Below are 17,096 nucleotides of genomic sequence, written 5' to 3' on the forward strand. Positions count from 1 at the left end.
TGCTAGCATGGAAAGCGGACGTTAAATGATGATGATGATGATGTATATATATATGTATATATATATATATATATATATGCATACACACACACACATATATACAGACACATACACACACACATATACATGCACATACTTTCACTCATGTGTGGCTTAGTGGTTAATGTATTCAGCTGATGATCATAAGGTTGTGAGTTTGATTACTGGTGGTGCATTGTATCCTTGAGTAAGACACTTTATTCCATGCTGCTCCCATTCACTCAGCTGACAAAATTGAGTAGTACCTGTATTTCAATGGGTCAGCTTTGTCATACTCTGTATCATGCTGAATCTCTCTGAGAACTACGTTGTATGCCTGCCTGCAGAGTGCTCAGCCACTTGCATGTTAACATCACAAGCAGGCTGTTCTGTAGATTGGGTCAACTGGAACCCTTGTTGTCATAACTGATGGAGTGCCAGGAAAAAAGTGTGTGTGTGTGTGTACACACACACACCTTTTCTGTTGCAGTCACAGTTCTTGAAATCTTAAAGTTAAGTGAAAATTTTCAAATTTTGTATACTGATGTAATTTTTCATGCTGAATCTGACTTATTTTCTTGTTTCATAAAATTTTTTTTTAAATGTTGCAGAAGTTTGATAATTTTTACCCACTCAGAAAACAGGATTTGGATGCTGGCATTTTCTGTGTGATAACTTCTTTTACATTATGATAATTTTTTATTTAACAAAATGAAAGTTTGAGATACCCTCTAGGAGTTTCTCAAACAAATTACAATTTTTACATCCCCATCACCACACAAATTCTATGGAAAGACAGGTCCCGCAGTATCCTTTATTTGTTTTACACTGTTATATAATCATCAGTTTTAGGAATGTGAGAGTAAGCCTTCCACAAGTCAGTAAAACTGTGGTTCCTGGAAAAACTGAGTGACATATGTATTCCACTAGTATCACAATTTCTGCCATGGCACCACATAAAGAAGAATATGTCTGGTTTGATGACACACTCCTTTGAAAACTCACTACTCAGGTTGCAAGCACTCTTCTTTTGTTGTATTTACATCTTGAGAAGACTGTTTCATCTATCTCAGCAATTTTCCCCAGACTGCTTATCTGAACTGAGTTGCAGAGCAGGCCCTCCACACATATTTCACAAAAATAGCAGGCGTAATTAACAGCTGTATAATGGCTCATTTCCACTTCTTCAACACAAAATGAGACTGGAGTCAATTTCTTGATAGCATGTGTAAGGGAAAAGCAGTACAGTCCTAAGAGGAAGGATGCTAGTTTCCAACCATGCATCTTTTAGAAAAGATGCACACTTTTTCTAAAAGACACACACTTGTTGCATCTTTTTTGGGAGTACCGCCAGTAAATTTTCCTATGAAGCATCCTCTTTTTTTCTTTAGGGAGAATACCCTTCTCTTGCAAGTAAGAAACTGCATCTTTCTCGGTTTTCAATTTCTCCATCATATTCAAAAGATTAAATGAGTTGGCTTTGGTTAAACTTCTATTTACATTGAAAAGGCTCACAGAAAAAAAAAGTTTAAAATAATGAAAATAAGGCAGTGACAGGACAACTGAAAATATTTTTTTTTTTTTTTTTTTTTGAGAAATGCATGAGGTAGTACAAACATTCAGAAGGTAGGCACTCACAGAAAATAGACAGGTAAAGTAAATACATGTGACTGTAGAAGTTTTAAGTTGATAACAGTTTGGCTTATGGGAATAGGCACCAATGTGTTTGTGGATGTCAACTGGCTAAAATTACCCAAAATTTGTAAACTTTAAAAGCTATTAACTTTTTATTTATTAATTTTTGGCAAAAGTGAATTTCATTTCCATAATTAGCATACGAAACTACATCAGTACACCAAATTTGAAAACATTTGGAACAAAATAAAAAAAAGAAAAACTGACAGTAACAAAAAAGATCCATATGTTTATAACCGTTGGTCTATATTTACATAGTATTAGATAAATCTGACACAACTACTTTTACTTACATTTAGTACAAGAGTCTGAGCAGTGTTTTCGAAACTATACTTGTGACACAGCAAATATCCATCTGTCTTCAAAAGTTTTTACATAACTCTTGGTCATCTATTCTAATCAAAAGTGAACCCACCACACCATCTACTTTCCAAATCTAATTGGATAAGCAATACACATCATGAACTTCATTTAGGAAGCACCATATTCTCAAGCTTAACTAACTCATGTTTTACATAAGAATTTAGACACTTCAAGAGAATGTGTATATAATGGGTTAAAAAAACCCTTTGGATCGAAAAACTTGAAGGGTGCTGATGGGACACAAATTCATGTCTGTAAACATGACATGTTAGCCTTTGATTTTTACTATGCAAAGGGTTTTTTAATCTAATATATACATGCTGTTATTTATAGCTTTATCTAACTTGAGTTCCACAAGCAAAAAGAAACTGTTTAATATTTTTCTCATTCATTTTTTACCACCTCCTCCTTGGATGTTTTTACTGGAGTCCTCTATATAACAAGCATTTTGGGCCAGGCCACCAATTTGAGGTTACCTTCCTCTCTCCTTTTCACTAGTCTCAAAGGACCTGTAAAGGGTCATGGACACTGTCTTTCCCAAGGACTAAAAGATATTAATAATCCTCTTATTTTGGCACAAGTCCAGCAAATTTGGAGTTGTGAAGTTGATTACATCAATGACAGTGCTCAACTGAATAGTAACATTATAGTTTATCAAAAAAAAAAAAAAAAATCACTTTGTTACAACATGAAGTCACAAACTTTAAAAAAAACGTAAGAAATAACAGTACTTGGTGAAAGCATTTGTTTAGTTTCTTTTTGGCTTCTTCAAGCTGACATCGCAATCCATTAATTTCATCTATGTAGTCAGATTTATTAGTGTTCAGCTTTTGTGTCAGAGAATTTAGAATGTTGGTATCTGCATCTCTGAAAGTAATAAGACAACAAGATATACCAAAGAAATTGTTTTGTCATAAATTACAGCATACTACAGGTCTAACAATTACATGTGTAAATGTATTATATTTACCAAAGTCATTTACAAATGAAACAAAAATTAGCAAGACTTACCTTCCCATGATTTGAAAATGGCAGCAACAAAAATTATATATAATAGATAATTCGCAATCTTTTAATTCAAATCATTATCATTGTTTTAACATCCACTCTTCCATGCTTGATGGAGTTTACTGAAGCAAGGTTTCTGTAGCAGGATGTCCTTCTTGTCACCAACCTGCACTTGATTCCTAGCAAGGCAATATTTCTCCATGCCCAAATACATTCTCATAGAGAATTGGAAACAAATGATATTGGTTCTATGACAATAACAATTATTTACAATTATCACACAATGTCAAGATAAAGAGACACAAATAGTTACACACACAATTTCCACCACCTGTCAAATCCACTCACAAGTCTTAGGTCAGCCAGAAGCTATAGACACTTGCCCAATGTATCATGCAAGGGGATTGAACATGAAATCATGTGACTAGGAAGCAAAGTTCTTTGTCAAGTGGCTGAATGAAGCTCACTATATACAGAGTGGGCCAAAAGTCATGCATAAAATAAGTCCCATACACTGCAGAATATTGTCAAAGACAATGCTTCAATTGTTCTAAAATTGAATAAATGGAATAATGATGAATATACATATGCTTGTACATGAACAAAATGAACATAATATAAATAAAATGTTAAATATTTTGCTGTATGACTTTTGGCCCACCGTGTGTGTGTGTTTTTTGTACCCTTGTCTTGACATCATGTGATGGTTGTAAATGAGCATCAGCATCATACAAGATACACTGCTCATTTCCAATGTTCTGTGGAAAGCCTGTTTGGCCATGGAAAAATATTACCTTGCTTGGAAACAGGAAGGACATTTGGTTGCTTCAACTAATTCTGTCCAACCCATGCAAGCATGGAAAAGGGGATGGTGGTTTTCATTGATGATGATGTCTGCAATAAGGGTTTCGGATATTTGAGAGTCCGTGAAATAAGAATCTGGATTACCAGTAAGTTCACTATAGTTTCTGTCAGTGGACTGTGCGTCGATTATATGTGTATATGTATGCATGCACATATATAACCATTGATGGTTATATTTGCCCTCTATCACAAATCAGTATCCAGTATAGGTAACCTCCTACTAGGGTGGGTCAAGACAGGTAATCAATCATAACTTTTATATGGATTGTGGATGAAATTTGTTTGGAATTGTCTAAGTATACATAATAGGTTTATGCTTCCATTGGAATACAGTAGGGATAATAAAATAAGCAAGGTCAGTATATTGTAAGATAACAGACAGTTTAGTAGCTTAAAGTAAAAGAAAAGGATCTCACCAAAACAAAAGAATTGCATTATATATCAAACTGACATTACATTACTTCAATGCTTTAATAAGCACCCAAATGCTGTAAAGGATATCATCTATCTCCTTACACTTAACATTGTATTTCTACTACTGTCACTTATCACCTCCTTCTCCTTCCTGACCCACTCCTATTTCCTTTACTTACCCTCTCCCAATGTGATATTCACTGCCTGAACCTCAATCTCCATTTCTAATCATCTGCCATATTCCTTTCACACCCTAGCACACTCACCTATCCACCCACCCTTTCTGTTGATCTATTCCTATTCTCTCTTTTGTATTTATCTTGTATTTTGAGGGTGCACCCTCATATCAATCAATCAATCTCTTTCTCTCCAGATAGGGAAGCCATATATTTCTTCTTCAGCAAGGCAACTGTTCCAGTCTCTCTGTCATACAATTACCTTCTTCAAAAATGTAACCCACACTCAGTTAAGGAGTCTTGCTTGACAAGTACTTGGTAGCCTCTTTAGTGCCAGTACCATGAAAAATGCACCCAATAAACTCTGTGAAGTGGTTGGTGTTAGGAATGGCATCCCTAGAAACCATACCAAAGCAGATACTGGAGCTCAGCAAAGCACTCTGGTTCTCTCTCCTGTTGAATCATTGTTGTGTGAGAGTATGACGCCCCCTGGCAAGAATGGACTGGACCACTACATATAAATAGTAGCAGTCTGAGTAAGTGAGGTAGTTTGGAGTTCACAGTTCGACTTAGCGTGTTGGATTGTTAGTTCTTAAAAGATTGTTGTCACGTTCTGTGTGGTTACTGCCGTTTCTTTCAATTATATTGTTATTACACTGTTGCAGTGTATTCGTTTATCTATAAGGATATAACATCTGCTGACGAGGATTTTTGAAACCCACATTGGTTATTTGACAATTTCTGTGTCATGGAAAACCTATTAGCTGCTATAGTACAGCTTCAAGAGAAGCAATAGGAACAACTACAGGAGTTGCAAAAACAAATACAACAACAACAATTAATTGAGTTACAGTTGGCGAAGTCCGAAAATCCAGTAAGCATGTTTACGCCAGACAGTGTGGATAACACAATTTCTGAATTTACATATAATCTGGAGGAGGGTATTAGATTTCCCACATATTATAGAAGATAGGAAGAAATTCCTAACAATGAGTGCAAGTCATGGTCAGAGGAGTAGAAAGTAAGGCTTTTACAATGCAAGGTAGCTCCTGCTGAACAAGAGCGTTACTGTAACTTTATTCTGTCCCAAATGTTGAGTGAGATTGGTTTCCAAGAAACTGTGGAACTGCTTTCAAAAATTTTTGGTGACAGAAGTTCATTTTTCAACACCAGAATGGAGGGTTAGAACTTAACAAAAAAATGAGGAAGAGGATTTTATCACCTACACTGGAGTAGTCAACCATATGTGCAAAAATTTCAAACTCCAGGATCTCACTCAGGATATGTTCAAATCACTTATCTTTGTGCAAGGGCTCATAGCACCTGAAGATAGAGAAATTCAGGCAAGGATTCTCTCAAATATAGAGCAAAAACCCAGGTTTTATTTCAACAGACCACTGCAGAAGAATGACAGACTAGGGTTAATCTTAAACATGATGTGAAAAAAATACAAGATAAAAACTCTGCAAAAATTCAAATAAGTCGTCCAAGGAAGTACAATAAAAAAAAGTGTCAGGCCCCAATCTATGCTATGGTTGTGGAGGCCCACACTGCAAAAAGATTGTCTGTTTAAAAACAAAAAGTGCTATAGTTGTCAGAAGCTGAGACACAGGAGTTCTAAGGTATTTTCAGCAGAGAGTGATTGCAGTGGAAAAACAAGAAAATTTGTGCATGTAAAGATGAATGATGTGAATACCAAGTTACAGTTACACATCTCAATAATAAATGCGGAAAGTGAGTTCACCACTGTAACGTACATCAGTGTTGCATAACCAGCCCACTCAAAAGTATCTTGGATCGTAGGGCAACATACTGTGCTTGAGGAGACCTACTGAGTCAAGTACATCAAAATCAAATGGATATTGTAGTTGTCATCCCTGTGCCAGTGGCTTGTAAAAAGCACCAAAGCTCCATTGAAATGTGGACGATGCCAGCCTGCCTTGACTGGCTTCCATGCCAATGGCATGTAAAAAACACCAACTGATCATGGTCATTGCCAGCCTCCACTGACCACTCTGCCAGTGGCACATAAAAAGCACCCACTATACTCTCAGAGTGGTTGGCATTAGGAAGAGCATCCAGTTGTAGATCAGACTGGAGCCTGGTGCAGCCTCCTGGCTTCCCAGACCCCAGTTGAACTGTCCAACACATGTTGGCATGGAAAACGGACGTTAAACAATGATGATGATACTTGGAAAAACATTGGTAAACCGAGAGTATGTAAAACAGCGAAAATAGCACATGCTGTAATGGGTGATAAATTATATTTCATGGGCAAAACATGTATTGACATCACATTTTGAGGAGAGACATGCGAAGCAAAATTATTCGTTGTGGATAATACAATCAATCTGTTTGGCACAGATTGGTTAGAACTATTCGATAACACCTCCTCATAATATCTTTACTGCAATAACATAAATGGTTGCCCTGTTAAAAACAAGTCTTCAGAAGAACTGAAGAAAAAATTGAATAAAATGTTCCCGCAAGTGTTATCAGAAGATTTAGGTCTATGTAGAAAAACAAAAGTCTATTTCCAAGAAAGTGAAAATGTTGTATCTGTATTTAAAGCAAACAGAAAAGTACCGGTCATGGCAACTGAAACCATAAATGAAGAGTCGGACAGACTTGAAAAGAGTGGAGTCATCAAAAAAGTAGATCACTCAAAGTGGGTGGCACCCATGGTATATATTAAAAAATAAAAAATTTCTTTATCCCTTTGGAACAAAAGGGGGGATGTTGTATGAGAGTATGATGCCCCTTGGTGAGAATTGACTGGACTGCTACATATAAATAGCAGTGGTCTGAGTAAGTGAGGTGGTTCATGCTAGTTCCACAGTTCATGTGTTGATATTTCAAAGTTGGAGTTCAAAGTTCACAGTTTGAGTTCGTGTGTTGGATTGTTGTTTCTTAAAAGATTGTTATGTTCCATGTTGTTACTGCCGTTTGTTTTGATTTATATTATTACACTGTTGTAGTGTATTTGTTTATCCATAAGGATATAACAACCATCCACCCTATACCAGCATGGAAAAAAAAAAAGACATTGAAGAATGATGATGATGTAAGTAAGAAAGAAAGAAGAAAAAAAACACAAAGAGACTCCTCTACTTTTCTATAAAAACTAATCAGCAACATCTAATTTTCAATAGATGTAGTGAAATTGTTATTATTAGGTGGTGGAGGAAATCTACAGGTAGTGCTCCAGCATGTTCCATGACTGAAACAAGTAAAAGATAAAAGAGAGGCACAGTTGTAGCTGTGTGGTAAGAAGCTTACTTCTGGAGCTGGAGCATTGCCTAAGGGAAGTGTACAGCCTGGTCTGGGAGGAGGGGCTTTGTGTATAGGATTTATATATATTATATGTAACTATTGAACTATGTTGTTGTTTGTAATGGACTGTTAAGTCCAAAAATTGAAAAGTTGTAAGAGGTTTAATAATCTCGTTCTGTGTTTGGTTTTAAAGAACAATGTTTTAGAGAAGCAAAAGTCAGTGGGTGCTTTTTGTCTTCTCCCATCCTTATCATCTTTGTTTCATTATCATTCATCTCATTAATGTCCTTGTCCAGCCCGCAAAGCTACTTTATTCTATGTACTGCCTTTATGGCAAATATAATGAAATAAAGAAGCTTACTTCTCAATCACATTGTCCTGGGTTCACTCCCACTGCGTGGCACCTTGGGCAAGTGTTTTCTACTGTAGCCTTAGGCCACCCAAAGCCTTGAGAGTGGATTTGATAGATGGATTGTGAAAGAAACTGGTCATATATATATATATATATATATATATATATATATATATATATATATATCATCATCGTCGTTTAACGTCCGCTTTCCATGCTAGCATGGGTTATAAATCTAAGTGCGTGTGTGTGCATTTGTGTCTATTTGTCCCTCACCACTGCTTGACAAATTCTTCAAGGCAGTGCCCCAGCATGACCGCAGTCTAATGACTGAAACAAGTAAAAAAAATCTCTATATAACAATGACTGATATAGATCTTGGTTAGTTGGCTGATTCTCCCATCACGCTTCACATCTTAAAGAGAGAAGGGGAACAGAGAGCAAAAGAGAGATACAGAAACAATTAACATAAGAGGTGCAGGATATGAGTAAATGCTGAGATTGGTGGCAAGAGAGGAGGAGAGGGAATAAATGATGGAGTAGTTATGCAAATGAGAAATTTAATTTTATCTTATTTTAAGTTAGCCTATCTTTTACTTGTTTCACTCATTGGACTGTAGCTATGCTGGGGCACTGCTTTGAAGGGCTTTGTTGAACAAATCAAGTCCTGTACTTTTTTAAGTTTGGTACTTATTGGGCTGCTTTTGTTGAACTGCTGAGTTACAAGGATGTAAACAAATCAAAACTAGTTGTCTAGTGGGGTGGGAGACAAACACAAAGGCACATCATCATCATTTAATCACTGCTTCCCTATATATATATATGAAGGGCTTCTACAGTTTCTGCCAACCAAATTCATTCACAAGGCATTGATTGGCTCAGGGCTGTAGTAAAAGATACTCACCTAAGGTGCTGTGCAGTGCAACTGAACCCAAAGCCATGTGGTTGGAAAGCAAGCTTCTTAACCACACAACCAATATTTTTCCTTGGGAAGGCAGTGAGCTGGCAGAAACGTTATCACGCTGGGCAAAATGCTTAGTGGTATTTCGTCAGTCTTTACATTTTGAGTTCAAATTCCACCGAGGTTGACTTTGCATTTCATCCTTTCAGGGATTGATAAATTAAGTACCAGTTGCGTACTGGGTCAATCTAATCAATTGACTCCCTCCCCCAAAATTTCAGGCCTTGTGCCTAGAGTAGAAAAGAATATTTTCCTTGGAAAATTAGTATCCATCATCGTTATTTAACATCTGTTTGCCATGCTGGCATGGGTTAGATGTTTGACTACAGATGGTAAACTGGAGAGTGGCACCAGCTCCAGTCTGTTTTGGCTTGGTTTCCACAGCTGGATGTACACAAAGTATACTGGGTGCCTTTTAGATGTCAGGAGCATGACTGCCATTCATGTGTCACCGACACTGCCAACAACCACAATTTTACTTAGCTTGATGTGTCTTTTCAAGCACAGCAAAGCATTCATTTCATCATTTTGTATAAGCACCAAGAAATTTGATTAAAAAATAATTGAATTATAATGATTGTATGTCTGGTCATAATACTACCCAATGACACTAGAAAAAGAAAAAAAAAACCCAAAGAAACACACACACATAAAAAACTTGCCAATTTTTTCCTCAATAGTATAGCTGTTAATTACTGTTAAACAACGCTGAAATCTTTTTGATAACAAAGGGGAGGAAATCCTGATTCTTTTGAAAGGGTTCCCAAATTTAATTATCTCCAAGTCTTATCTCTTGAAGGTTTTACCATAGAAACAAACAGATGACAGCAAAATAAATACACACACGCTTTCTTCTTTGTCTCAATGAATTTTGTCGTCATTTTACCTTGCTATCATCTCTGCCTCAAGAAGCTTATCTGCATTCTGCACATCTCTGTCTTTTGATTTTAGAGTTTCTTCATAGCCATTCCTGAAATTAAAACAAAATATAATAATATAAAATAAATATATACAAAAAGTAAACTAAGTTGGTTCAATACAATGAATGGTATTAGTTATTTCTTTCAGATGACAGAAAAGAAGGAGAGAGAGAGAGAGAGAGAGAGAGAGAGAGAGAGAGAGAGAGAGAGAGAGAGAGAGAGAGAGAGAGAGAGAGAGAGAGAGAGAGAAAGAGATGCACACAGAAAAAGAGAGGAAGGTACAATGGAAGCTACAAATTTCCATACTCCACAAAAATACAGGAACTCCTGAACCAGAGTCCTAATATCACATGCAATTTAAAGTCATACCTAGAACACACATAAACAAACACACAAAGAGGCTTTGAAAAGTTTCTGTTGAGCCAATTCTCTTACAAAGCATTGGCTGGCCCAAAGTGCTACATAATAGGACTGACCTAATTCTAAAATTACATGTATATTCTAATGGAAAAATACATGGTAGCGAATCCCTAGAGCATAACAAGTATAATTTAAGCAAAAATTAGCTAAGTGGTATGTATAAATGTAAAAATTGTAAACATTCTTTATTAGAATTAGTGAAAATGTTGACGAATATATATATATATATTTATATAGATAAAGAATGAAACTGCAATAAGGTTTCAGAAATTCGACTCATCTATGAACATGTATATCTATTTTGTTGGTATTATTCATATTTCCACATTTGATTCCTAATGCTAATCATTTTTAGGATATTTTCTTGTATTGTAGTACTCACTTGCTTAGTAAATATTGCTTTCATTATTTTATCAGTCATAATCTCGCTTTTTTAAACAAACATCAAGGTAGTCCGACTATGTTTAATGTGCCAAAAAATAGCAGCGATCACATAGATATATTTTAATACCTATAACGTATCAAATAGCCATAGCAACAAATTCACTTGCTAATTCTTAGATAACGATGGAAAGGAAATAAGTCACATGAGTTCAAAGCTTTAGTAAGTTTTAATAAGTTGCCCAATATAATTTATTTTCAGTATATATATAAACAATAAACTGAAGGCATTTACGCAGCGAATTTAAGCCAACAAAATACCTGATTTCTCATCTGAAATAATGAAATAAAACTTGAAATGAAAAAAATTGCAATGAATATATATAAAGTACATTATTATTAATGAAAACAATTCGAAGTAGGAGAGAGAGAAAGTGAGAGACTGTGTTGCAAATGAAAACGAAAAATTTTGCCAGAACATATTAATAGTTTATCAAATGTTAAAACCTTCTCAGCAGTGAATGTAAAACTTGGCAACAAATATTTAAATTTGTGATAGTAAATAATAACAGATGCTTTGAAAGTGCCTTTTTATCGATATATATCAACAGAAGAATTTATAAAAATTTTCCAGAGAGTCAAACCTATAATATGGTATTATGGAGGGTGTGACAAACTAACTAATGGACATCACAGAAATTTATATGTATCAGGTCATTCCAAGCTATTAGATCTTCTGTGATGTGATCTTTGCAATGTGGGGTCGCGCATTGTCCTCATGAAACATCACTCCTTTTCAATTCACTTTTTTTTCTTCAAAGCTTGGTTCAAACCCTCTAATTGCTGACAGTAGACTTGAGATTGTTGCATTAGGTGGTAACAATTCAAAGTGAATTACTCCTTTGCAATCACAAGCCAAATCACTTCTTCATAAAAAAAAAAAAAATTATACTGGTATATTAAAGAATTTTCATTTTATCAAAAATATTCATTTAACTCCAGAAACTGAAGATATTCTTGAAATTGTGCCTTGTATGAAAGTTATATAGCTATTATTAAATTATCATTAATGAAAATAGAGGCGAGCAAGAATGAGAAACTCTTGCAAATAGAAATGTAAAATCTTGCCTGCAATGAATTAATATTGTTTATTATTAAACATTAAAATCTACTCCACAGTGAATGCAATGAATATTTAAATTTATGAAGAATTGGACACAGTGAATGTAATGAATATTTAAATTTGTGAGAATTTGGAGTTTAAAAAAAATTCAATAAACTTCAGAAATCGAAATCATAGGAAATTTCTTAGAACATGAATTTATAAAAATATTCCCAGATGGTCAAGCTTTTAATATTGCTTTCTTTTAGTAATTGTTACATACCTAATTAATAAGTAACTTTCTCCATTATAGTATAGTTGCACTATCATACATAACAATGTTTGCTTGTTTAACACCAATTTTTCTATTCTAGCATTGGTTATTTGAGGAATTATTCAAAGCTAGATTCTACAACTAGATGTTCTTGTGACTGAACCTTACGTTTTGAGTAAGAGTTATTTTTATTTCACAGGCTTTTGAAAGGACAGAGAGCAACCAGTCATCATGTCAACAAAGAGTGTCAACAATCATCACTGCTTTGTTCATGTAGTGATGAGTTTAAAACATCAACATTCACACAAACACACATGGATGATGCTGATGGGCTTGCTGCAGCTTCTACCTACCAGATAACAAATTCATTCACAAGGCATTGGCTGGTCTCAGGCCATACTAGAAGACACCCACTTTAAAGTACCAGGCATTAGGAATGAACCTGAAACACCACGGTTATGGAAGAAACTGCTAAACTACACAGCTATGCCTGTGTTTATTGCAGCTGTGTACATTACAACACTGGTTACTCATAAAAAAAGAATTAAATGGATTGGTCCAGGGAAGATAACTAAGAACTATGAAGGCAAATAGTTAAAAATTAAAGAGAAGCAAATACCTTATTGTAGTCCAGTCAGATTCTTTTTGTTCATATTGTTTAATAATACCCTCATAGTCAATGACTTGGAGTTCCAGTTCTTTACACACAGATTTCAGGTTGTCTGCAGCCTGTCAACAACACAAATATACAAATAGGTTATAGGTGTCTTGATAGGTCACTAAATAATACATGTAATAATTTGTTGTGCTTTTATTCAATATAGTGGAAGCAGCATAAAAGTATACACACCCTTCTTTCCATATCACACTGATGCTGAAGGTCTTGAATTTCATGTAGCAGAGATTGCCGTTCCATATTTATAGAATGCTTCTCTTTCTCGGAATGCTTGTATTTGTCCTCATATTCCTATAAAATGCATCGAATATAACACCATCATTTTTGTTCCAACATCCATTTTTCCATGCATGCATGGGTCCAACATAATACACTAGGGTAGAGTTTTGTGGCCAAATGTCCCTTCCTATCACCAACCTTCACCTGTTCCTAAACAAAGTAATATTTTCCTATGACTGCATGTAGTTTCGTGCAAAACTGGAAACAAATGGCACTACTTGTAAGGAGTTGCTTGGTTACAACTAACATACAATGTGAAGACAAGGGAACCACAAACCAGACATCTTCAAACACATATTTCACTATTTTCCTATATAATAGAGGCGACAATCATCTAGGTATGTGGTCGGCTGTAAGTAGACACTGTTGAATGAAACCAAAATGCATTTGACATTCTCACTAGCTGCTACTAGAACAATTTTCATGTCCTCCTAATATGTTTTTGAACAAAGTATGTCCATAAGAGATGTTATCTCTGGATAAATACCACGGTAAATTTGCCTTTCAAGGAAGTATTTACATGAAGTGTGATACAGAGATGGCATTTTAAATTGAATACTGCTTCTATTGCATATAATGGATTATTATCATTGTTAGCATTATGAACAGTTTTTCTTTGGTAGTTTCATATGAATTTGTGGCACCACCATGTTTCTGATGAATGTGCAGCATTCTTATTTTTGTGGGGATCACAGTGCAGACTCCTCCTGGTGGTGTACTGCACCAGTTTGTTCTGTTAGGGCTTTAATTTGTCTTGTTATGTTACTGTGTGTAATGTGAATTGTATTATTTTATTTTATTGAGCTTTAATCTTGTACAGTATATGTTGTGCAAGTTGAATTGTTTTGGATTATTAGATGCTTGTTGTGTAGGGTGTGTGTTGTGCGTGAAGAGTTATTCTATTGAATTAATAGTGCCTTGTGCAAGATGCAGACTGTTCCTAGAAGAGCTATTTTTGGGGCAGTATGTAGTTTTTTGAGTTCTGGCATGGTGTCTATGTTTGTTTCGAGATTTTTTTAAACCATGCCTAATGCTCCAAGATACTAATGGTACTGTTTTTACTCTCATACCTCAAGAACGAAAGGTAAAGCTGCCCTCAGTGACATCTGAATACAATATAAAGTCAGAAATGTTGCTAAGCATTTTGTCTGATGTCGTAAAGATTCTGTCAGCTTGCTGCCATTAAGTTGTTTCAAATTTAGGTACAAGCCAGCAATTTCATGAGGAGGGACTACTCAATTACACTGACCCCAGTACTCAACTGGAGAAGGGGCTAGTTGATTACGTTACCCCCAGTACTTGACTAGTACTCAATTTATTAATCCTGAAAGGATGAAAGTTGACCTGAATGAGCTGGAAGAAATACTCAAAGCATTTTGTCCAGTGTGGGAAAAATGCTGCCAGCTCACTGCTTTATTAATAATAGTAAAGGTTTCACATTTTGATACAAGGCCAGCAATTCTAAGTGAAGGGTGTTAGTTGATACTACTGACCACAGCAGTTGACTGGTTCTTTATTTTATCAATCCTGGATGGATGAAAGACAAAGTTGACCTCAGCAGAATTTAAACTCTGAACATAAAGAGATGGAGGAAGTGCTGGTAAGTATTTTGTCCAATGCATTAGTGGTTCTGCCAACTTGTTGCTGTAATAATAGTTTTTTCTAACATTGGCACAAGACCAGCAATTTTGAGAGGAGGGTGCAAGTTAATTATATTGACCCCAGTACTTGATTGGTACTCTATTTTATCAACCCTGAAAGATTATAAAGCAAAGTAAACTTCAGTGACATTTGAACTCAGAATGCAAAGTGCTGGAAGAAATGCTGTAAAGCATTTCATCAGACATTCTAATGATTTTGCTAGCTTGCTGCTTCATAATAATCTTTTTCTTTCTACTATAGGCACAAAGCTTGAAATTTGAGGAGAAGGGACTCATCACTTTCATTAACCATAGTGCCCTAACTGGTACTTCTCACTGCCTTAATAATAATAATACACAAAACATTATAGCAATGATTTCTAGCAATCAGTTCCCAGAAATGTTTTAATTATATACATCTATTATAATAATGAATCCATAACTTACTCTGTATGTTCGGACAGCCTTTTCTTCTTTGGATTTATATAATTTCACTTCATTTAACAAGTGTGAGTTGGTTGTTTGAAGGCTCTGAAATGAATTAAAAATGGAAAATAAAATAAAAAAAGAAGCATCATCTGTGTAATACATGTTAGTACAAATAGATTCTTTTCATTTATTTTTTACTTGTTTTTATCATTTGAGCGTGGCCATGCTGGGGCACAACCTTGAAAGGTTTAGTCAATACAATGAATCTTGGTACTTGCATATATATATTTTTAAAGTTTGGAGCTTATTTATTTGATCAGTGACTTTTTTTGGGCAAAAAGAGACTGATAGAATAAATTCCAGTAAACAAACACATACAAATGTGAACACACACACACGAACAAGAATCTGCACAATTAACAAATTCACTGACAAGGCTACAGAAGATACTTGCCCAAAGCGTTGCACAGTGGAACTGAACCCAAAACTAAGTGGTAGTGAGGGTAACTTCTAAACCATGCAGCCAGCATAGTGTATATCATTAACCCTTTCGTTACTATATTTCTGACCAAAATACACCCCTTATGTGTTTCAATTAATTTCTAACGTAATCATAAATTTAGTCTGGTTTCATTAAACAACTATAACTTTTTTATTTATCAATATATTAATCTGATTTTTGAAAGATAATTTAATGAAATATTCTCAACCAATTCTATACTATAATTTTTGTCACAGAGTGACTCTAATTGCAGGTAGATACAGGTAAATTCAACAAAATATAAAATTATTAAAATTTTGTTCAAACATCGCTATAGAAAATGGGTTATTAGCTAATATTCAATTGGGTATACAACAAAATTTTACGATAGAATTTGTTATTCTGGGTAACTTTCTGATACCCATAATAATATTTATGGCAAAATAGTCTTAATTTCATTTAAGGTTGTGGGAAACCACAAACTATCGTTTCTTTCGCTTTGTTTACGTTTAGCATAACGGTTCATTTCCGCCGTAATGATTTCAAATAGGCTCATTCGAAAAAGTAAAAAGAAATAGTCTAAGGCTTTACTCTCCTGGGAAAGTCTGTGGCTTGGTCCAGTTTCTTCAGAAAAATCACCGAAAGAAACAGTTTTAAAATTTTCACTCCATTCAGGTGCCAATTCATTTTCTTTATCGCTGTCGGAGATCTCGGATTCACTGTTTTCACTTTCGGAAAATGAAACATCAGATTCATTATCAAATACCACATGCTTTTTTTTTTCAGTCATAGAGTTAGATTTATGAAGGTCTTCAGTAGAAAATCCTTCGAATTCTGACTCGCTGCTTGATATAATGAAATTCGTATCCATTTTTTGTCAGAATTACAAATTTTGAAAACACAATAGGAACAAATTTTGGAAAAAAATCTCCCAAAATTCACGGAATTAAAATTACACTTCGATTATTGTACAAAACTGTAGTTGAACTGTTTACGAAGTATAATACGTGTTTTCACGAATGTACTAAAGAGATTTGCTCTGATATTCTCATTTAAATATGAATAGGTAAATTCGGGCGGCTTTGGGCAGTTTGGTCACATTAACCAAAATTTTTTTCGGGCGGCTTTGGGCGGTTTGGTAACGAAAGGGTTAAGCTAGAATCATTCATCAGTGTTGGCTGGATATACTTGTACATAAGTATCTCATTTAAAGTTGAAGCAAGAAGCTGACTGTATTTCTTTTAAGGTCAATAAAAGTTGCAGAGAGTATTTTGGTGAGGGTCAACAATATTCATAGGTTAATCTTACAGTTGGTGTTTTAGGGCTAACACAAAGGGTCTTACATATATCTAGTGAATATTTTCTACAAG

The 17,096-nt window shown here is 35.0% G+C and overlaps 1 protein-coding gene across 5 annotated transcripts in view; it reads right to left on the bottom strand.

Annotated features, from left to right (window-relative positions):
* Positions 1–17,096, bottom strand: part of LOC115223946 (citron rho-interacting kinase) — a 366,166-nt gene that overhangs the window by 32,277 nt on the left and 316,793 nt on the right. For all 5 annotated transcript variants that reach the window (XM_036500031.1, XM_029794695.2, XM_036500033.1 and 2 more), the window contains 5 exons: positions 15,264–15,347; positions 13,072–13,188; positions 12,841–12,950; positions 10,011–10,094; positions 2,808–2,943 (listed from right to left, as the gene is read on the bottom strand). In XM_036500031.1, coding sequence (XP_036355924.1) covers positions 2,808–2,943; positions 10,011–10,094; positions 12,841–12,950; positions 13,072–13,188; positions 15,264–15,347 — 531 coding nt within the window. The remainder of the gene's footprint in view (positions 1–2,807; positions 2,944–10,010; positions 10,095–12,840; positions 12,951–13,071; positions 13,189–15,263; positions 15,348–17,096) is intronic.

This window comes from Octopus sinensis, linkage group LG2 (assembly GCF_006345805.1).
Source record: "Octopus sinensis linkage group LG2, ASM634580v1, whole genome shotgun sequence".
Classification (NCBI taxonomy): Eukaryota; Metazoa; Mollusca; class Cephalopoda; order Octopoda; family Octopodidae; genus Octopus; species Octopus sinensis.